Below are 24,026 nucleotides of genomic sequence, written 5' to 3'. Positions count from 1 at the left end.
ACCTATAAATATCTTGTTTATTCATAAGGCAAATGAATGATCTAAGAGCTATTAAGAAAGAAGAATGTAACCCCTGTGTCAAGAGCTGAAAAGTTTCTTTGACAACAAAGAAAAGACAGACAATATACGTGTATGCATTCTTGTGGAAATTTATAAAGAAATGAGAAAAAGAATCATTCTCTAATAGAAATGAAATGGATAGCTATCAAAGGCAAAAAGAGACTTTTTACATATATGAGGCATACAGAGCAAAACTAATGAATTTTACATTTGGATCTTCTCAAATCAAAACTGTATTTGAATTTATTTTAGATCACAGTCAGAACGGATTTCTATGCAAAATGTCTCATCATACTGATAAAACGTGATACGATAATGAGCTGAGACATTGACAAGGTATTATTAAATGACTGCTGTTGCTAATTAAATTTGGTTTGAATTTTGGTGGCAGAAAATTCAATTCTTTTTAACGATTACTTTTAGTTATATAATTGGTGCAAAGCAGGACCTAGATTTTTCTATTCCAAAGAGTTCAGCTTAAAATTAGGATTATTTTTTTTTAAAGGGGGGGGGGGGGGTTTGCAGCTAGGTAGCACAGTGAATAGAATACCAGGCCTGGAATTGAAAGGACTTGGGTTCAAATATGGCCTAATGCACTTCCTAGCTGTGTGACCCTGAGCAAATCATTTAACCCTGATTCTTTAGCCCTCTTTTGTCTTAGAGTTGATACTAAGGTAGAAAGTAAGTGCTAAAAATTTTTCAAAAAAGGTATCCAACCAATTATACTGTTTGAGTCAACAAACATTCAGTCAAGGGTCTTATATGAGTTACTCATTTTCACAGGAACCAGAATAAGAGAAAATTGGCCTAAATTTATAGAAATACTTTAAATTAAAATGGAATTAAAAGATTCCTGTCAATAGAGTGTGACATTTTTTATGGTTTGAGCTTATTAGCTAAAACAACAATAATACTCAGCTTACTGTAACAAGAAATCTTTTGAGGACTTTTGCTTCAGCAGATGGAAACTTGTTTTGCTTGACTGAATAATTGTAAAGACAGTTTAATGTATTGTTTAGTTTCATTTGTTTTATTTTGGGGGTTTTTCCCAGTGGGGAAGGAACAAGAGGAAAAATATCTGATAATTGGGGGTAAACAAAGAGCCAAAATAACAATTATCTTCAGTATTATTGTTTGTTTTTTGGACTTGACCAGTGATTTCATTTGTAAAATGGGAGCCCTAGTTATACATCAGGTCCTTCTCTGCAAAATGTATTGTTTTAGAGAAATGTTTGAGGCATTCATGTTAAGTGACTTGCCCAGAGTCTCATAGTTAATCTCTCTCAGAATCAAGATCCAAATGGCTTAGTGGATAGACAGCTGAACTTGGAACCAAGAACCTTGAAATTAAAATCTGACATCTGTTGCCTACATAGCTTTGTGACCCAATAATCATTTAATTTCATTAAGTCTCAGTTTCCTCATTTATAAAATGGGGTTCATAATAGCTCCTATCATATAGGGTTGTTGTAAGGAACAAATGAATATGTAAAGCCCTACATAAATGTTAGTTTTGTTGTTTTCCAGACATTTCAGTCATTTGGGGTCTTCTTGGCAAAGATACTGGAATGGTTTATCATTTCCTTTTCCAGCTCATTTTATAAATAAGAAACTGAGGTAAAAAAGGTTAAGTGCCTTACGTAGGGTCATAAAGCTAACAAATGTCTGACTCCCCAAGATGAGTCTTCCAGACTCCAGGTCTGGAATCCAATATGTATCCAATATGCCACCTAAGATGCCCAAGTGTTAGATTTATTATCATTATCTATATTGTTATTATTCCTCTTGATTCCCAGATACTCTGTCCTGCCACCTTTACTCTTTGAGGATTCTATGTTGAAATCATAGTGAAAATCTTTTAACCTGGGTAGTCATGTAATATGAAGGAAAGAACACTAGCTTTAGGAAGAATCTGAGTTTAAATATGGTCTTGGCCATTTACTACCTACACGACATGAAGATGGGATAATGACAATCTCTTTGGGGATCAGTTTCCTCATTTGTAAAATGAAGGGGTTGGAAAAAATTATACTCATTGTTCCTTCTGTGTTCCTACTAGACTTTTCCCCAGCCCCTGTCATGAGCAGGGGATTCAGAAGGCTTGGATGAGAAAAAGAGATTGCTCTGTAAATCGATACGGGAAAAAACACATGGCTCCTACACAATCCTTGCCCTTCCACTCTCATACACTTCAAATCATCAAGAGGAATGAGGACTATATCCTTCCCTCTACTTCTCCCCTTTGATGACCAATTTTTTCCTTTAAGGCAAATCTCACCTGGAGTGGGATTGTCATTAATACACAATGTGCTTAGCTCTAATCCTACCAACCCCAAAAGATGGCCTTGGTTCTCACTCCCAGTGAAATGTGGAGAAGCCGCCTTCCTGTTGAGAGCCGTTTCAGAGCCTGACCTTCCTCTATAATTATAGCCATTACACCCATTTTAGAAGCAACACTTCTGACAGAGAAATTAAGAACTTGTTGAGGCCCCCCTGCAAATCAGAAGGGAGACAAAACTCTAGATCTACCTGTTCATACAAAGCCTTGGGGATTTTGTTTTTGTTTGCCTTAAGATATAATTAAGCTTTGAAAGGATTATTAAGTTTAAGCACCCTCTGAAGAAGTTCTAGGTCAGTTACTTCATTAGTGCAAAATAATGAACTGTAAGAGGAGATGTAAAAGGACTTTGAAGAGTTAAAAACTTTTAACAAGTATAAGGTGGCAGCGTCATAGAGTACAGGAAAATTACGCTCAAGTCATTCCTTTGCAGACTGATCCCAGGTAGAAGCATGGCTTTCTTAGGGACAGCATCCAGACTGGTTGCTTAGACTTGTTTAATTCCATTGTAATGACTAACTAGATTAAAAGGTAAGGGAAAGTGGCTCTTTTACTATATATTCAATAGGACTTTCTAGGTCATGGGTGTAGGAGTACTTATTTCGGGCTCTGTCATTTGGCCAACTCCCATTTATTAAGGGCTTACAACGTGCTAGGCAAAAATACCACCCCTGTTCTCAAGAAATCATATTACAATGGGAAAACAACGTTAATAGCCTTGTACATATATGTGTGTATGTGTGTTTATATATACTATAAGTGGAAGAAGATTTCAAAGACAAGGCACAGAGAGGAGTCAAGGGAAACAGGAATGACCTCCTTATGAAATGAGATTTAAGCTGAGTCTTGAAGGGAATCAGGGAAGTTAAGGGGAATAGGTGAGGGAGCAAAGCCTCCCAATCAAGGGGGAAAGTGAATATAAAAGCATAAAGTTAGGAGATGGAATGGCATATGCAAAGAAGAACCAGAAGAACAGTGTCATTGCATTTTAGAGTATGTAGAAGGGGAATAACGTCTAAGAAGATTGGAAAAGTAGAGAGGGGTCAGATTGTAAGGAGTTTTAAAAGTAAAAAAGAGGATTTTCTTATTTGAACCTGGAAGTAATAGAGTAGTGATCGCAAAATTATGGCACAGGTGCCAAAGATGGCACTGAGAGCACCCTCTGTGGACATGCAGCCACCCTCACCAGCACCCCACTCCGCATGGTCCCCCCACCCCACCCCCCCGCCTCCAGAATTCATTACTAGAAAAGCAGAGGGACTCGGGTAGAGCTGCTCCCTTCCACCTCTCCACTGTGCCTGATGACATTTTTTTCCCATTACCCATCCTTCTGCTCAGAAGCCCAATGGGAGTACCTCCTCCCTCCCCTGTCTGGGGTAAGGTGGGCAGCTCACAGGAAGCAGAGATGAAGGGGAGCAGAGTGCTAGGGCTACTACCCTCCTCCATTCTATACTTGCTAGGAACATTCTTCACTTCAACCTATCCCTCTCCCCAGTAGCCCAATAGGAGTGCTTTCCACCTCCTCTGTGTGAAGTAAAGGGCGGGGGGGGGGGGGGGGGGGGGGGGGGGGGGGAGAATGCCAGGAACTTGGTCAGGGGGAAGGGCATGGCATGGGGTCTCTGTTAGGGGAGCAGACATGGCACGGGTCTCTGTTAGGGGAGCAGACATGGCACTTGGTCTGGGGGTGGTTTGAGGGTGGGGCCTGGCACTCCATCTATAAAAGGTTTGTCATCACTATAATAGAGAGACTGTCCCTAAGCAAAAAATGCAGGAAGGCTCAGCAAATATTGAGATTCAGAACACATGCTCTCCCTTTTCCCATAACCCTCCTGGGAAGCAGCTGGTAAAGACTAAAGCTTTGATTGTCCCATCTGACAACTAGACTTGAGAAGAACCAGAGATGTGTTTGTAGATCCAGACTGGGGAGCACACTATCAATCATTTCCTCCTCTTTATACCAATCTGTATGTATTTTTCAAAGACTGACTTCAAGTCCATAAACCTATTGCTACACATATTGATATCTCCTATCTCCAAATTCTAATAGATCTCTCTGCCTCATGATTTGTACTTAATTATACAGCCTTATATTTTTCTCTGTCCTCTCACCTCAAAAAAAAAAAGGAAGGAAGGAAGGAAGGAAGGAAGGAAGGAAGGAAGGAAGGAAGGAAGGAAGGAAGGAAGGAAGGAAGGAAGGAAGGAAGGAAGGAAGGAAGGAAGGAAGGAAGGAAGGAAGGAAGGAAGGAAGGAAGGAAGGAAGGAAGGAAGGAAGGAAGGAAGAAAAGCTACACCCCCCAAAAAAACCTCCAATAATATCATTGGGTCTCTTTCCAAAGGATAAGGAAAAACCTTTTCAAAAGAACGAAACTATACTTGCTGTTGTTGTTGCTGGTGTTAGTGGCAAGGTTGGAACTTGAGTTTTCTTGAATCTAACAACAGGATGCTATCTAGTATGTCACATTGCCTCATCACTTCATTTTTTTTGGATAAAAATGCCCTTCATGGTTAAAAAATATCATTCTATATCAATTCAGAAGACATAAGCATTATTTGAGTCTTACAAGGCTGGCTCATGTAACTATTATTTTTAAAAATTAGACCACACAATTCAATGCTTAAATATTGATACAAACCCAAACATTTTCTGTTCTTTTCTCTGAAGAGGAAACCTTCAGTTGATGTTACTTTCTATTCTATTTCTGAACCAAATTCCAAAAGCCACAATGTCAGAAAAAGAAAAAATGCATTGTTAGGGTACAGGAACCAAAATGTACAAGGTATTCATCAGAGGAAAATTATTCCTGACTCTTATAAGCAATTATACCAATAAGCCATCTGGGAAAAGTTTTCATACATGCAATTTTCTATCCAAAATATGTACATCAATAGGACAGGTAAAACTATCTTGAAATGTCACCACTCTTTAACAGCATATATTTGGTTTAACCACATATATATTTGGTTTTATTGAAAACTAAATCTGCATATTTCCTGTCTCTGTTCTTGTTAATAGCCTGATACCTATGATGAACCCAGTAAAGTCACCACCCCATATCTAGTTCTCAATGATATAAATTGCTTTCCAACTCATTATTCTTCAATAAAGAGGTCAATAAAGACAAGAGTGACCTTCCTTTGAGTCATTATTAGACTAAGAGTTCTGAGCCTGTCAGCCTTCAAGGAAACAATTAGCAGGCAATACAATTTAAAAGATAAAGCCATTTTTTTAACTATTGCCTTTATAAAGGGGAAAAAATGAGGATGATTGAACACACATGAAGGACCCTAATTTGTGATGGAAACAAGTACTTCAACAACACAAGTAAATGGATGCTTTTTAGTAGAATCAGATTGTCTCTGTAAAATTCATTTGATAATTTTGACACTACTCACAAATTTGTAATCAATAACTAAGAAATCACTGAGGATTAATAACCAATTCAGCTGAACTCAGTGTCTAGCAACTGGGCAAATTCCTCAAAACTATTGAATGAATTGTGTACACCAATATCTTCTCTCATCTTGCATGACTTCATGGAAACCAATGTCTTTTTTAAAGGAATTTTGCTGAGCAAAAGACTGCAGGTATCAAAAGATAACCAAAGACCAAATCAGAGTAGATGTCCACACACCTACACATTCTTTATTATAAAATATATTTTATTCCAACAAATTAATATATACATATAAAATGTATATAGTCATATATGCTTTATACATAAACATGTATACAAATACATACATGTGTTGTATTTGTCCAGGTCAGTGATTTCTTTGGCATGAGAACTCTTTTAATCAATACAGACTGAAATTAATAAATTAATTTCAGAAAACTTGACTGGGGCAATGCAAGGTTAAGGAACTTGCATTTGGTTCTACAGCCATCAGTACAAATGTAACTTGGACCCAAGTCTTCCTGAGTCCTATGTACATACAAACACATGTAAATATGTAAATCAGTGTGCAAATAAATAAATCTCTAGCTAGAACTATATACAGCCAAATATACCGAGAGAACGAGGGTATTAGCACACATTTGTCTATGTGTGTACATGTATGCACAAGCACTCAGTGACTTGTGGTCTTGGTCATCTTACTTTCTCTCATTTCTTACTGAGTAAAATTCCATTGGAGATGAGATTGTTAGTAAATAACCCCTGTGTCAAGTGCTACTAACAACTTCCCATTGCCTTTATAATAACTTCAGAATTCTATTATCCTGGCTGTTTTTATATTTGTAATTAAGACCTCTCTACATTATGATGATGATCATCAATACATTTAAATATATGATCTACAATAAATGTGTGATCTACAGCAATGCATTATGGGGGGTGGGGGGGAAGGCAGGAATTTCTGTGCTGACTTGCCATTCCAAGATGTATTATTCCAAAACTCCTTCCATAAAGAATGGGACTGACCCTAGAAACAGGCTCTGGTTACTGACCTTCATGTATGTTCACAAAGAGAACCTTTCAATACTTTCTCAGAATGCAGGTGTGCAAATTACTCTTGCAATAGACAGAAGTCATGTTTTCAGTAACCCCTGAACCTCTGTTAAACACCCCCTGTAGCATTTTTCAGCTCATAAAAGTTTTATGAGCTGAAAAGTTCCCTCAGCCTTTTGAGCTGCTAACCACAGTTCCCCTCCAGCCCCAGCACCAGCACCCAACTTGTTATTATGATCCACTGGGGTAAGGGTAACATAAAAGTGTCACAAGTAGCATGTTTTCTTTCATGGCACTGAAAAAATAAGATTGGTAGGACTGACTAAAGCAATGAAAAATGACAAATTCCACAGTGCAGTATCATTCGTGTATAGTGCCGTGTTGCTGCCTATTAAGATGCATTAAAACAGTATGGATTTCTACAAAGCTGAGTACAATTCACTGTCCTATGAGGAGATCTTGGGTCTGGAAAATGCTCTCTTTTTTCAGTTTTTTTATTAAATCTGTTTTTTGAAATGGTACACATACCTCCCCATCCATATCAATTTCCATATCTACTTAAGACTTTTCCTTCTGTACAAAGAAATTGTATCCTTCATAAGATCATTCATTTTATATCTGCTTTAGAGCTATTTATATGTCAAAGATTGGTATGGCTAAACAATTATCTCAGAAAAAAGAGGAACTTTAACCAAATAAATGAATATATGTGAATAAACTCTCTCTTCTCAACAAAAGATCCCTGCTCTATTTTAAGGAGAAGAGCAGATTCAGGAAAAGAAACTGGTCAATGAGGTATTCATCCGGGTTATGGTTACCAGGTGCTCCTTTTCCCAGTGGGTTGTTTGGTTGGGTTTTTTTTGTTGTTGTTGTTTTGTTTTGTTTTGTTTTTTTGAGCTAATGTCTCAAGGCTATTTTCAGAAAATTTTTTTTGCCTTTTTGAGCAAATTACTATTACTCTTTTCCTAGGCTTGAATCCTTCAGGATGCTCAGTTCAATTACTATTCAATTATAAATCCTCACCTTTTTCTATGAGCTGCCTCAGGGCTGACTGGGATGCTCAAACATGCTATTCCGCCTCCCCTTTTATCTCTTGCCTTAAGATCTTTCTGTAAGAGGAAATGTTTTTTTTCTCCCCATTTTGTAATCTTGTCTTCCATCACAAGTTTAAGATTGTCAAATGAAATACATTTTTACCTTAACTTAAAGGGCCTTTTGTTTGTTTTGTTCCAGTCTTGTAATTTAGTTAAAGAAGGGAAATCCATTTCCCAATGCAGGTTAGCACCTGTTTTGAAATTTACAGTCTTGGAGAATGGCCTAAGGACACTAAGATGTTAAGTTACCTGCCTAGAGTCACACAGTTATTCTGTGTTTCAGGCAGAATTTGAGCCTTAGGTCTTCCTGATTCTGATCCCATCTTTCTACCCACACCATGTCAATTGTCTGACTTAAAGTATACATTTGAAAATTAGTACTATAAATTAAGTAGGGGGAATCTATATATCTTTTGAGGCCATGAATTAGATGATAAAGTTTAGCTTCCCATCCCCCTCCCTGACCCAACCCCATAGCCAGATTCTTTCACTCATATAACAACCCTTTATCACAAATAATGAAGGGGCAGTCAAGAGAACATAGTTAAGGGGAACAGGAATAAGCTTGATGATCCTTAGCCAAAAGTCATATTTCCTATTCTTGTTCCCTTTAAAATGTCATTCATCAGAGAAAAATCAAAGCATTAGCAGTAATGACAGAAACTACTCTAAAAAAATGTCCATTAATTATTATTCTGACTCTGGACTTTTTCTTCCATGCTAAAAAAAGTTCTCCATCCTGGAAGTTCACTTTACTCTTAGGCTCATCGCTCTGCAGTATCTTCTGTCCTATAATTTCTCCTGATTGACCAATTCCTCCCAAAACATCTATTCAAGGAAAGGCCAAGAAAGCCATGTCTTCTTTCCTATCCAGTCTGCACTCCACATTCTTTCAATTTCACCATAGCTTCAGATCAAGTACCTTCTTTTCCCCAACCCAGAAACACATTTTTTTAGCTTGCTTTTCTATGTTGTCTTTCTCCATTATCAAGGTGGGGGGACTGTCTTTCTGCTTGTATGTGTATTCCTCGAATTTAGTCAAGGCCTGGCACATTGTAATCTCTTAACAAATGCTTATTGACCTAAGTCAACCTAAGAGCACAAAAACATATAGGAGAGAAAATTCAGATTAATATCATTCTAAAAATAATGATTAATTCCAAAGCATTCTCTCTATCTTTCTGTCTCTCTCCAGATAGAGTAATAGATGTAGTATATACACAGATGTAGTCTCAAACACACACACACACACACACACACACACACACATAAATTCCACAAGTTTCACTTCAGAAAAGGATTATTTATATTTATGTATACTTATCTCTTATAGAAGACATATGGAAATGAATGGACAGTTTCCAGGAGTTTTGAAATATTTCTGCTTGAGGTTTCTATGTAAACAAATAGCTGACCCATTATTTTAGTTACCACTCATTTGACCCAGTTGGGAACACTAGTCACTTTGTAAGGAAAGTTTTACTACTAAGAAAACAACCACTATGATCAACATCTCCAAATAGTTAGAATGCAAAGCTCCTACTAAGCATGATATTCCAGTAAATGACAATAATCTTCTAGTCAATGCAGAAGTGTTCATAATTATCTTCGCTTATTGTCAAGTCTTTTTATCTATAACCTCATAACTTCCCTGATCTAAAGAAACCTGGACCACTCTATTGAGCCATATGTGTAGTACACTCACAATTCCATTATTGAATGTAAATGTTATGACATACTCTTCTTTCAATGAGAATGCCTCCTTTCAGTAATTGGATTTGTAAGTATTAATCAATAGAATGGCTTTTAAAGACTTATTTCAGAGAGAAAAAATATAATCAAGTAGACTTAAAGATGTTACAAATATACACGGGAGAAGGCAATTAAAATTTAAATGTTCTATGTTACCATTTGGATCCCAGGTTATTTAGGAATCTAATGAAGCATTAAAATCACCACCAGACTACCTAGTTTAGGTTATTTGTTACTGATCATAAATAAAAAGTATAACATTTTAAAAGGTCAGTACTGTATCTATTTCTGTTCTGTATACCCATTGAATAAAAAGCTACATACAGAGACACAAGGACATCAGCTAAAAAAATGTGTTGAACTAGCATTAAAAAGAATGTTTAAACCACAATTTCTATGTAGTGCTTAATGATACGAACCAAAACTGATTACAACAAACCTGCAAAATCCCCCCAAAGAAAATTCTGCAATGAGTTCCAGATTCTACCTTTGTATGTATGCTCCATGAGGTTCCAACACTTTTTTAGCTGTCCACACTGTGAGTGCTGATGTTAATAATTACAGACTAATGGAATGTTAACACAGTCTAAATGCTACACTTAAGTAGTAATGATGGAAGGACATTGAAATTAAAACACTTGGTTCCACATGTTCTGAAATGATGTATAATAGATGATTTGGTTATATTAGATGACAAAGCGAGTTTCTTATGACTTTCAAAATCAAATGTTATCAAATATTCCTCCAATATTCTAGTACCGCCTTCCCACATACCACTTAGTGCAATTATATGTAAACTAAAATATAATTTTCATAACACATTTCACACTCCAGTTATCTTCTAATGGCAGCATCTGATATGTTGGTGTTTCAAAAAATAACTGTCATGGTAAAAATGCTGATTGCCTTGAATGGCATGTCTAGAAAGGATAGACTTACCTGTCTTGTTGCCTGTGACTGTAATAATAAATACATTTATATCTGGATGGATTGTTTCCCTTGCCTGAGGCTCTGAAGTAGAAACTTCCTGAGATACTAATGCATCTTTGCCTTCCTCAGTTGCAGGTTGTCTTGTTGTCTGGGCAATGGAAGAAGCACTTGAGGTTGTAAAATATTCTCTATCAATATCTGTTTCCAATTCTTTAGTTACTAAGTCTTCAAGGGGGGTAGGTGTACTATGATAGGTTGATTCATCAATTATTACCAAGTCACTGGTTGTTTCCTCACCGGGTTCCCCATCAATTATCGGTGGCTTATCTTTTGTAACAAAGGACTTAGAGGTTGAAGTGGAGTGAATTTTGTCCAGTGGACTGAAGAGAGTAGTTGCATCACTTGGCACTGTTATTTTCACTGTTGGAACTGCAGTGAGTGCTACTGTTTCTGTGCCTTTGGGCCTTTCCAATAATCCTGAGCCAAGCTCTGTATAATCTTGAGATGTTTGCTCTTTTTCCTGAGCAGTCATTTCCTGTGTACTCTGAGGTACACCTTCAGTAGTGAATGAGCTCAAAGGTGTTCTGGATTCCCAAGTTGAAGGACTGCTAGCCTTTCTTTCAGGTTCTTGTTCTGGTCTTGGACTTAAGTGCCCTTCAGATGTAGTAGCTGCTGTCACTATTTCCACTTCAGTCTTCACTTTGTGCTCAGTCACAGAAATATAATGTGGATATGATGCACTATGCTCTCTTGATCCAGCAGTAGTTTTAAAGACTGTAACTTGCTTAGAATCTGTCACCAATTCATCTTCAGAGGTTGGATATGCTGATCCATCAAAGTCACCTTCATCAGTATCTTCAGCTGGTGGAGTTATCAGTAACTCTGAAGAAGTAGTGGCTACAAAACCAGTGGAAAACCCTGGATACTCAGTAGGTTTTTCTTTCTCAGAGACAGGAGTTACTTGTATGGTTTTGCTTATTGTTTGAATGGTCTCTAGAGAATGAGTTGCTTCAAAAGGAGTCTGATCAACCAAGTGCACATCTTGGGTAGCTTTACCTTCTGATGAAACAGAAGGTGTAAAGACTTCCCATTCTGGCTTCGGAATTAACAAAACTGTTTGTGTAGCATCTACATGAGCAGGAGGCTCTAGGGTGCTGCTACTATGACTAACAAATACTGGTACTTCCCCATATATAGTTTGTGTAAATTGAGGGACAGTAGTTACTGGCTCTGGTGTATCCAGTTCTAGCCTTTCCTCAAAAGCACTCCCTTCTTTGGTCTTATCAACAACATGCCTATCAGTTCCAGTGCTAGAGGGAACTTCTTCTGTGGGAGAATATTTGGCAGTTGGCTCTGTTTCAATTCCAGTTTTAGGAATTGAATAAGAACTCTCTGTGAACTCCTCTTCGTCTTCCCGCAATTCTTCTGTGAACTCCACCATTGGTCTCTGAGTAACGTCTGTTGTAACAGGAAAAGTTTTTCCAGTTTCAAAATGCTCAGAAGTTTTATCTCTTCCAGGTTCCTCAAAACGTGAAATTTGTTCTACTTTTTCAGTTGTAAGTAAGGCAGTGGGCAATATGGTAGTACCCATATGCTCTGTTGATGTCAAAAGCTTAGAGGTTATGTTATCTTCATGCAGTGGCCATTTGGATACAGTGACTACCTCAAGATTTAAAGTGCTGCCTGTGGAATGAACTTTGGTTTTATTTTCTTCCATCTTTGTTGTAATAGGAGGGCCAACTGTTTCTAAGTTCACTGGTGTACTTATAAACTTGCCTTCAATATCTTTTTCAACACTTATCTTTGTTCTGACTGTGGTTGTCATAGAAGCATCAAAATACTTGGTCATTTCATCAGTGGATTCTGTGACATCAGTTTTCTCTGGAGAAGATGGGAAAGGCTTCATTCCAGAGAATTCTTCTTCCTTTATTCCTCCATAAAATGGATCTTTGGTCATGCTTTTCTCTGTTTCTTCAATTGCATGATGGACTGTAGTTGCTTCTGGTTTTGCCACTTGTTCCCTTTCTCCATCTTCTGTTTGTTGATCAGGATAAATAAGTGTAGGTGTTCCCTCAACTAATCCCTGTGGTGAAGTAAGATCAGGGGAAGGAGCAAAAAATGTTACTTCTGTCTGATTTTCTAATGGCAAAGGCATGGACACACGTTGACCAGAAATGTCTTCAGTAATCCTGCCACTGGTTTGTGTCTCCTCCCAGCTGTCTGTGGATGAGCCTTCCTTGGCAGGCAGGGTTACAGTTAAGGTTCCTGTGACTGTTGGGATTGATACGGTGTACTCCGTCAAAGTAAGGTTACTCTCTTCTGAGATCTTTGATACTGTAACCACTTCTGGAATTTGGCTGAAAGGAAAGCTGTTCTGATCAGGCTTAATAGTATGTGTTTGTTCTTCATCTTCTCTTGTAGGGAATTCATAGAGATCTGTAGGACCTGACCCAGAAATAAAATCATTTGTTGAATCTTTTTCAATTTTATTTCCCATGGTTATTTTAGTGGAGAGGGTCAGAGACTCATGTGTAGAGGACTCCTTCACTGGAGTATGCCCTGAAGTTTCTAGATATGTTACCAAGGGTCCCACTTCAATTTCTTCAGTTTGGGTAATTACCTCTTGTGTTTGAGTATCTTCTGTGTTCTTTTCCCACAATTCAGTGGCATTGTGGACCACTCCATTCTCTGAGGAAGTTGGTTGTGATAAAGAAATTCCTTCTTCAATTTCAGATGTATCTGATTTCTCAAGGGGTCCTGATACAGATAATGGATATTCTGTATACCACAAACTATCTCTACTTCCAGCTGTTGAGCTGCCTACGGTAGCCTCAGGTTGAATTGTGGCCTCTTCGAACTTCTTCTTAGTCTCTCCATATGGAAAAACTGTGACTTTCTGTTCAATATTCACTATTTCCCCCATAGGGGGGATATTTGATTGAGTGACAGGTAATTCGGTGATTAAAGGGATGCCAGGTGTAGCTTGGATTGGTATTATTTGTGGTTCCTTGGACAAATTGGGTGGTTCAGTTTCCACAGGGATATTCAATTGGATGGTTGTAGTCTCTGATATGTTCTGTTTAGCTAGAAAGATAATTTCAAAGAGCAAATTAGATAAGCCACTGATTTTTTAAACAGGGTTTATGTTTGCCCGTCCGGTATTTGGGGTAAGGGGAACTAAAAACTACACCCCAGGGAGTCCAAAGACAAGTAATCAATCATGCAGATGAATATTCAGTGTTCACAAATCAATCATTGTTTCATTTGGCAAAGGATGAGTTTTGTGGTCCCTGTATGTATGACCAGGTTAAGAAAAATTGATAATTTTATGATTTTAAATAATTAGGAGCTCTCAAAAATTTTGCAAACATGTGTTAGAAACAACAGTAACTGAACATCTAGCTAGAAAATTTTGAGTGATCTTGCCAGAGTTAGGTTAAATTTTTGGGCTCAGGCTTTGTACAATCTCCCACCCTGTGGCCCAAGCTGAGAGAATTTTGCAGGCAGCATGGAGCCTCCTGGGAGGGGGAGTGTCTAAGATTACTGAAAAACAAAAAGCCACATCAAATGTAATTGAGTTACTACTAAATAGCTAGATTGTCCATAATCTGGAGATTTTGATAAAAACAGGATATGAAGTTGTTTTTTTTTTTAAATAAAGACTTTTTAGTGTATCCCAGGTGTTTAAACATTTATCTTCATCTTCCTTTGAACCGAAGCATGGTCTTATAAATGGTCTTCTTACATGTTAGTAAAATGTCTCTGGAACATTTTGCCTGGCTTTTGTTACATCTCTACCTCTGTTCTGCACTCAGTCATAGTCACACTCATGGGGGCTATTTCCAGGCTGACTTTAGCATAAAACACAAATGTAGAACAGGAAGTGGAATACCCACATGGTATATTTTCAGCCTATAATTACAAATCACCAAAAGAAATCTCGAGCAGCAGTAAGAGTGTGTTTAGGCAACAGAAAGTAACACATCATCATAAAATGCTATATTGCAGTGCCTCGAGTTTTACCAGCAATTGATTGAACTGTCCAAATGAATGCAGTGTACAAATGCAGAAGTAATATTTGACACAGGACTCCATAGCTTTAAGGTAAATAAGGACATTTGAATTTGGAAAAGTTGGAACTTGAACTAGTCGTCAGGGTGCTCTTATAAGACTACTGTAGACTATAATACGTCTTGTAGAGTGAAGGTCTAGCGGCTTTAAAGAACACTTCTCTCAGTGATACCAGCTAGAATATCATTGGGTTTACCTTGTGATAGTCCCAATACCATTTTATAAAAATAAACACATTTTGATAGTGTCTGTCAAAGCTTAACAATGAATGTAGCCTGTCTTCTATGCCATGGGATGGAATTGTAATAGGTTCTTCAGTATATATGGGCCACATGGTTTCATTGGTTATTTCCTCCTGTGCATTGCAAAACTATAGAATCATGATTTTTGTTATAAAAAAGCAATCTGCAAAGCCATTTAAACAAATCTCTGTTTAAGCATTATTGGAATCATATTACAAATTACTATTCATTTCCCTTATTAAGACATGAAAATACCAGTCTTTTTAAGCAAGTTGAAAGTGAATTGTTTTCTTTTGCTTTCTTTCTTATTTTCTCTGACTTTTAAAAAAAATGTTTTTTGAAAATTATCATTACACTCAATTTCTGAGAGAATTTGCAGATGACTTCTGGGATATACCTATTTGCCTTACAACTTCTTGTTTAGCTTTCTGTAAATTTGTCTGACAAGTCTAATGCAGTTCAAATCTCAGATTTATCTTTTTACTGCTTTGGAGGGAAAGATGAAAAAACTTAAAACTAAAAGACTAAAAAATGTGGTAAGTTCCTATGGTAATGTCATATGAACGTTTAGCGACTTGCTACAGGGTATATTTTAAATGCTTAGTAGTATTTTAAATTAATGGATGATTAATAAATCAATGGTAATCTTCCTCTCCTCCCTTGTGCCTTTTTTAACTTGCTACTGACATTAATTTAAGGGGTAGTAAATGTGTATTTAGAATCAATTCATAGGTCAAGGAGTCAAATGCCTCTGAATTCTAACTTGGGCTGCCTGCTACCAGTTCTCTCTGGCACTATGGAAATGTCTTTACGTTGCCTTGAAAACTAAAAGTTCTGTCCGAAATAATTCTCATTCTAGGTTTGGACAGTGACCTTGAAGTCCAACCATCCCTGCCATGGGTCCTCATTGCCATGTCCAACTTTAAGTGATTTCTTTTCTCTTCAAAAACAAGTGGCATTCATTGATTTTCAAGGCTATGCTGGCAAGTCTACCAAACTACATGAAGGTCAGGCTTATAGGCAGGAAACTCCTTCATCTAATTCTTTTAGGATGCTTATGTGTGTGTGCGTGTGTGTTTCATTATCAATAGTTGGGTACGATCATAGCATAGTTTGTCTGATCCATAATACAACCTAAGACAACAGAGAAACTGAATTGACTGTATTTCAGAAGTCAGCATAAATAACCACATGGCCTAAGAGACATCTCATGTGTAAATTGATACAGAATGTGCAAAGATAGAAATGTAGTAATATGTCATTGTATACATTTCCCTTCCAAGAGGGAGATCTGATGGAAGCGTGTTCTTTTAAAAGACACCCACCAGTACTAATGAAGGTCATAAAAAGGGAGCTTGCTTATGGAGCCTATCCTCTACACAGATGTTTCATATTACTTTACTTGTTGCCCTTTGGGTCTACCAGGCTATCTTATTTTGTACTTTTGATAGGAGACGTGAAGCAGCATTTCCTAATAAAATATAAAAATCTATCAGCAACCTGAGAGTAAATTAGCTCACCAGCATCTGCCTCACCTCACCTCACCTCATTTGCCTCAAAGGCAAATATGTAGTTATTAAAATGGATTGTTTGTATTATTGACAAAGAAAAAGGATTCTTATCTGTTTCTTCTGAGATTTCTCCATTTTTAAAGATACCTTATCCTCAGTTATTGTATTAGGCTTCAGATTCATCTCTGCCTTATTGTACAATGTTATTTAAATAACATTATTGGGAGTAGTTGTGAAACAGGAAAGATGTTCAGGGGTTTCTGCAGAAATTCGCTTAGATATATAATGGGTTGGAGGAAGAAACTTGAAAAATTATATGTCATTTAAAGTTACTTGACAATTGAAAGAAATTGTGAGAAAGAGGCAATTTCAATAAGTTCCACAAGGACAAATACAAAGGAGTACACTTGGGGTTGAAAAACAAACTCCCCATAATAAATGAGGAAAGGCTATTCATTCAGACAAACAGCAGAAAAAGATCTGGGGATCACAGCAGAAAAATAATACACCCTGGGTAAAAATTGAGCACTATGGGTTTTTTAAAGCAGGCAAATTACCAGGATATGTACATAAGTAGTTTTTCCATTATGCACAGCACTGATTAGTTTTTTACTAGAGTGCCATGTTCACATCCAAAGGAGGTTGTGAAAAATTTGGAGAGGGTTCAAAGAAAGATCATAAAAATGATGAAAGACTGGTAAAACAAGACATCAAAATAAAGAAGCTTTTTCAGCCAAAGAAAAAGGCCGAAGGACAACTTGGGGAGGAACTTCAAATATATGTAAGTTGGTGACTAATTATTCTTTCTACTCACTGAAGATAAAACATGTTGTCTGCTTCTCTGGAGGTCTCTAATGACTTAGTGATGTGACTCTCATGTGTCCAGAGCAGGCTAAGGGTTAATCCAAATTAGAGATATATAGCAAAGAACTTTTAAAGATCATTTGCAACACTTGAGTTTTATGATTCTTATTAAGACCTAACCATCTTATTAGAGAGAATTAGATTGTCTGACTCAGGAACAACTTGTTTGACTATGAGGTTTATTGGGTTGATTTTATATTTTAATGATATCTAAGTTTACTTATGGAAAAAAATATTAAGGACATTCTATTTTACAAAGCTACTCATTAATGTATTTCCAAAATGCATTCCGTTTTTCAAAAGCAAGAAAAGTTTAAAGTTCACTTATCATTAACATTGGTCATCTGGGCATTTTGTTCCATCCTTTGATAGGGATAAAGAAGCTAGAAAAGTAATACCTGTCATCCTATAATCATCAGAGATATAATTTACCACACACTCTCAATGAAGTATGTAATGCTTTGGGAGACGAAGACAACATGGATTATTTTACTTGACAAATATATGTAAGAAACTATAAACACTCTAGCTAATGTCACTCTTGGCTGAAACAGACTTTAACCATAGCTGAGGATCACAACCCAGACAATGTTGCTTAGCTGTTTTACACCTGGCATTTGAGATTATAGTCTTCAACATTTCACACAAAGGACTCTAGTGACAATGTGACTATCTGGAGAAAACGGACAAAAATCATCAAGGACTTGAGATAAATTCCCTGAATCTTTGGAATATGTCAACGGTCACTTCAAAAAGGTTGAATGAAATTGAAGAAAACAATTGGCATTATAGAGCATCCAAGGACAGATTGCTTCTCTATTTCTATCTCTATACTTACATAGGCTATTCTTCATGGGAAATTACGTTCGAAGATCAGGGAAGTCTATTTATGAAAGGGGTAGAAATGAAATCAAAGCTAGCCTCTAGGTTAGCAGAGTAGGTCGTGAATATATTCCATTTACATGAATTTAGGAGATGCTTCAATTGAAATTGGGTTTAACATGTCAAAATTCATGGGATTTTAAATTTGAGAGGGGTGATTCTATTTGAAGGGAAGACATGCCTTGCTATTTCTTACTTTTTCTATGGATTGCTGGTATAAATTATTTGGGGAAAATGTGTTTATTCACAAATAATGGCAAGCAACTGCTTTGATTTTCATTCACATAGGGGGTGGGGTTGCCCTGAAGAATAAGTCCAAGTTGTAAAAAATTTAAAAATAATAAAGCTTTCTAATGCCAGGTCTAAGTAGTACCAAGGGTATTCAAGCATTAAAATCAGACTGTCTGGGTACTTCTGCCCCTTCATCACTCCTCCCTCCCCCCCTTCCACCAGTCCCAATCTGCTTTTTCCTTAATCATATGAGTAATTCAATCGAAAGCAGGCTTTAGAGCCTGAAGTACTTTGATAATCGTTGTTGTGTGAACCTAGTCTGAAGAAAGGAATGTCTCTCTCCTTTTGTAAATACAGGGTTTGTTTTGAAAATGATTAAGAGCGACACCTTCCCTGGCAGAGCTCAGTTGCTCCAGTGCCTGTGAAAAAGCTAGTCTTCCCATTGGCTCCTTGCTGATTGGCTGTCTTGCTTCAAGCTAAATAGGCAACATGTGGCTTTAACACTCAGAAAGTTTAGTCAGTGGGAACTGAACCAGCCTTCTGGCAAGAGATGGAGGCAACTTAGCTGGGATATAGCAGCATGTGACATCACTCCCTTCCACTACGTGAACATCTGTTCTGCAGACCTTAGGCATGGGGCTACCTAGTTATCTCAGCTCAGTTTCTTCCTAGTCACTGAGTAATACAAATATGTTTCCAATTAAAGAGTCACTGGTGTCTTCAATTAATGTATTGCCTACTTCTTTATTTTACTATGGCAAGATACACTGGAATTTCATTATAATAGTGCTAACTATAACATGAAATGCAGAACGAGGAATAGTCTTTTTTTGGTTCTCTCCTACAAAGCAGGCATAAGCTCTGAGGTCAGCCTTAGAATGAGATGCCAGTGAATTGATTTGTTCAACTAAGTCCTCATTTGGTTACTATAGGATTTATTCTGCTAAGAATAGACCTAGAACAACTGAACTGAGACTCAATAGGTTTTTAAAAGTCTAGGACATTTAAATAATTATCTAATTCATGTTGAAAATGTGTGTTTGCAACTAGTTTCAAGAGAGTAGGAACAGTATAGTATTAGGTTTCGCCTGTTTACCTAATACCTCACATTAAAAAAAAAAAGAAAGATTTATTTCACTGTTATTTATAGCTATAGAACTGTTTATTGAAAGTCATCAGATTTTATATTAGTCATTTTCTTTTTCTAAGGGATAATTGGGGATTTTTTTGGTGAACTGTAATAGCATTCTATTATTTAAAATTCTAGATACTTACCTAATAATTATTTATATTAAAACTGCTATACCATTTGAGAGAAATGATCAGTCCAGGAAATTACATAAACAAATAAAAGGAGAAGGTTTTAACTTGACCACATGTCACCTCAGCATCACAGCCCCAATAAATTCCCAGTTCTAAGGAATGCCACCAACGTGGAGAGTTATCTAGAAACAGGGGCTGGAATTCTAAGGCATAAGTGAGTACAGTTAAGACCTTACGCTGGCATTGTCTCCTCTTAATTGTAATTTTTTCTGTCTACCTCAGTGATTTGTTGTTGCTGCAGCTGTTGTTATACTCAGTTACTGCTGTTTAACTATTTGCTTTCCAGAATTTCTATAATGAATAATTTTCTGGAGCAGGTTATGTGCTGCTCTACCATGAAATGGAATCCACTACCATGGAGAAAAAGTTGTCTTCAATTCATAACTATGAAGCACTCTTCAAATTCATAATTTTTAAAAAATAGGAAGAGACTTACGTTTATAGCAGTAGGCATCAAATTTGCTATCAGGTAAAGGGAAGCCTGTCTGGTTCTCAAAACGATACAGGGTTCTCACCCCAAGTAAGCCACCTCCACACTGGGCCCTGGCCACAGTCACAGGATGGCGCACACTGGCATCTGACAGCCAGCCATAATCACATTTGTCGTATCCATTTCTCCAGGCAGCGTGCAACTCTCCCACAGTAGCAAGTCGGGCATCCTGGTTCGCACACTCTTCTTCAGCCTCTTCAAAGGTAAGCTTGTTGGGACCCGTGACATGGAATACATCCCCTACGAGAAGGTTTGAAAAAAAAAATGAAAAGCTAGGTTTTCACTTCTTTTGTATGTTGAGAATATATAGTAAAGATTAATTCTAAAGCATGGATTACACATTGCAAAAGAAATAATTTATATGCCCAGACATAAATACTGCAATACTTTCAAACATAACAATGAGTTGATATCATCACATCTGTAGGAATAGGGAGTTAGGGGTAAGAAAAGGGAGAAAGATGAGGAAAGAGGTAGAGGTATGGGTTAGGGTAGGGATAAGGATATGATTAGAAATAGAAGTGGGGATAAGGGTAAGGAGGGGTAATAAAAGGGGTAGGGGTAGAAATGGAGATCCAGATGGGGTAAAGATAGGGTAAGAATAAGGACAGTGATAGGGTCTACAACTCTAGACCTATAGTTTCACTGGTCAAGAGAACCCCACAGTGCTTCCTCTACCAATTCAGATCAGCACCTTCTCTGTCATTTATAACATTATCATTTCCTAGGACACTAAGAAGTTAAGTAATTTGCTGAGGTCATACAGCCAGCATGTGTCAAAGTCAGGACTGAGATCTAGATCTTTCTGGCTTTGAAGCTGGCTCTCTAACCATAATGCCACACTGCTTCCTATCATTATAGAAATATATTATCATCATCATCATCATCATTATTATTTAACCTTTACAAAAGACATACTTCTGGACTAAACCACAAACACCATGTATCCTTTCCAGCTAAGCATAAACTCTGATAGGTTCCATTAAGTTGGAAGGACTTCAGGTACAGCACATATTAGATGACACATCTGGCCCTAGAGAATCAATCTGGTATTATTTTTCAGTTGTGTCCAACTCTCCCTAACCCCATTTGGGGTTTTTTTGGCCAAGTATAGGAGTGGGTTTGCCATTTCCTTCTCCATCCTCATTTTACAGATAAGGAAACTGAAGCAAACAGGGTTACGTGACTTGCCCCAGGTCACACATTTAATAGGTGTCTGAGGCAGGATTTGAACTCTGCTAGATGAGTCTTCCTGATTCCAAGCCTGGCACTTTATCCACTATACCACCTAGCCTCCCCAGAGGATCAAATTAGCTATTTTCTAGGAGATTAGTCACCCCCAGAGGGAATATTTTGGGTCACAGTAACTCATAAAACTGTCCTCTAAAGTAAGGAGAAGTTGTAATCTGTGTGAATGAAGAAAGTACTCACATATCTGATGACATAAATAATTAAAGTGTTCCAGTATAGAACAAATAAAAATAACACATTTCTGTTATACAAAACCCATTGCAAAAACTTTATTTGTATGAAAAGATATTTCCATGGCCACAAAAAAGCAAATTATCTTTTTCATTGTAACAAATTTTGTACAATATTTTGCATGTGCTTTCTCTGATTCCAGTTCATCTAAATTATTTCCTTAATGGAGGAACTTAATTATATACTGTCAGCATTCTAGTAAGTTAAGGGAGTGCTGACTTCAGCTGTAGCTTATATTTTGACCCTTTTTTTCTGTTCTGCCATCAAACAGCAATTATCTGTCAGTTCCTCATTTCATGACTCCCCACTGCACCTCTGACATGACAGACATCCCAACCACTCAAACCAAATGGACCTAACCTCCCAAACCTCAGGACAAAACAAAACAGTACAGGAAATTATCCTGGAGTTTGGAGAAGCAAAAGGAAGAAAGTGGGAGTTAATGGCAGCTTCTTTTTTTCCTACAAAGTAAAAGCAGTGTTTTTATTTGTTGGTTCATTAACGAGAAACAAGAAGTTAGCTCTATTTCATCTTCAACTCTTACAGAATATGATTTCTGGCAACAACAATAATAGCGAATGACTCTATGTAGAACTTTCAAGTTTACAAAGTGCCTGGCGGGCACCATTTCATGAGAATAATGTATTCATAATGACTAAATCCTGTTTCTATAAAGTAACCTGGAAATCTTCTGGAGTTTGTTATGATGGAAGTTAATCTATAATAATATAAAATGTATGCTTAATCATAGTGCAAATGAAAAGCATATATTTCGTGAGAGAATGTGTATAGCTGAAATAGTGAGCCAGACAGAATTAGGGACAACCAGAGGAAAATGTTAACAGAAGGGATGGAAGAGCAACTGTATAGTCAGGCAGAGAAAACAGGAATCTCCATGCCTGGAACTCTTTCCTAACTCATCTCTACATCCTTGCTTCCCTGGCTTCCCAACTGTAATCTTGCCTTCTGTAAGAATCTTTTCCTGATCTCTCTTATTTCCAAAATCTAGTATATAGCTTATTTATACATAATTGCTTATATTTTTTCTCCCTGACTAGGGTGTAAGTTCCTTGAGAACCAGGTCTTTTACCTTTCCCTGTATCCCCAGCTCTTAGGATCTGATACTTAGTAGGTACTTTATAAATGTTGATTGACTTATTGAGCATCTATCCAAGCTTTCTTTCTTATGCTGGTGACACTATGGTCAGTGATTATCTTGCAAATATGTAGTACAATAGACAATTTGGACCTGATGAACTATAGTGTGACTGGACTCAGATTACATGGATTTCACCTCAGATGAAATAAGATTTACATTTCAAAGATAACTATTTAAATTGTCAGTATATAGTCTTCCCAGTTATCCACTTGGTATTTATTTTAGAAAGATAATGGCAGGCAATAAGAATAAAGGAAAAAAAATGGTCCCAGATATGACTATCAGTTTGAGTGATTGCTATCAGTAGAAATATTTAAACTGTCCAGAATCAGACCAAAAGCCTTGATTGCTACCTAACACGAATAAGCTGAGTAATCAATAAAATTGTCTGGATTGTTCAGTTCAGCCCAAAATGATAAGCTGTCTTGTAAAAGCCGACCATCTGTTGTTCTCCACTTGGCTTTGTGAAGCTGGTGCACAGTTGTATATAGGATTTTGGTGTCAATATGGCTCTGTAAGTAGTTTTGGGGCACCTAAAAATGTTTTAATAGATTCAGGTGTGCAGGCAAGGAAAATATTCACATGGGATTTGGATGGTAGCAGCAACAGAATTGCTAGAAACTTTACCTACTGTGTATTACATTCTACACTAAGTGCTTTACAATTATTATTTCATTTGACCCTCACAACTCTGGGAGGTAGGTGTTATTATTATGCCCATTTTGTAGACAAGGAAACAGAGGCAAAGAGAAGCTAAGTGATTTGACCATAGTCAAATAATTAGTATCTGAAGCTGATTTTGAACTCGGGTCTTCCAGATTCTAGACCCAGTATTCTGTTCACTTTGCCACCTAGCTAGTCATTTTCAAATGTGATCATTTCACTAAATATTTCAGTGTAATGTGGATTTTTTTAGAGCAGCAGTAGATCTGTGATTTCACTGCTCTAGGAAGTTTTCATCATGTGCCACTCAGAATGGTACCCTTCCTGCAACATCTAGTCTACAAAATTTGCCTGGGAAACTCAGATTAAATAAAGAATTTTCCCAGAGTCACAAAACAGGTATGTGTCCAAGGGAGGCTGGAACTCCAGTCTTCCTAATCCCAATACCAGCTTTCTTTCCAACATACTACATTACCTGTTCCTGAT

The 24,026-nt window shown here is 37.2% G+C and overlaps 1 protein-coding gene across 2 annotated transcripts in view; it reads right to left on the bottom strand.

Annotated features, from left to right (window-relative positions):
• VCAN (versican) overlaps positions 1–24,026 on the bottom strand; it is a 138,984-nt gene that overhangs the window by 63,913 nt on the left and 51,045 nt on the right. The window contains exons 6-7 of one of the 2 annotated variants that reach the window (XM_007487345.3): positions 20,183–20,476; positions 10,632–13,706 (exon numbers count right to left, since the gene is read on the bottom strand). In XM_007487345.3, the coding sequence (XP_007487407.2) occupies positions 10,632–13,706; positions 20,183–20,476 (3,369 nt within the window). The remainder of the gene's footprint in view (positions 1–10,631; positions 13,707–20,182; positions 20,477–24,026) is intronic. The other variant, XM_007487346.3, reaches the window with a different exon arrangement.

The sequence above is a fragment of the Monodelphis domestica genome, chromosome 3, assembly GCF_027887165.1.
Source record: "Monodelphis domestica isolate mMonDom1 chromosome 3, mMonDom1.pri, whole genome shotgun sequence".
In the NCBI taxonomy this organism is placed as follows: Eukaryota; Metazoa; Chordata; class Mammalia; order Didelphimorphia; family Didelphidae; genus Monodelphis; species Monodelphis domestica.
Note: the sequence above shows the minus strand (reverse complement) of the source record. Positions and strands in the feature narration are given on the sequence as shown.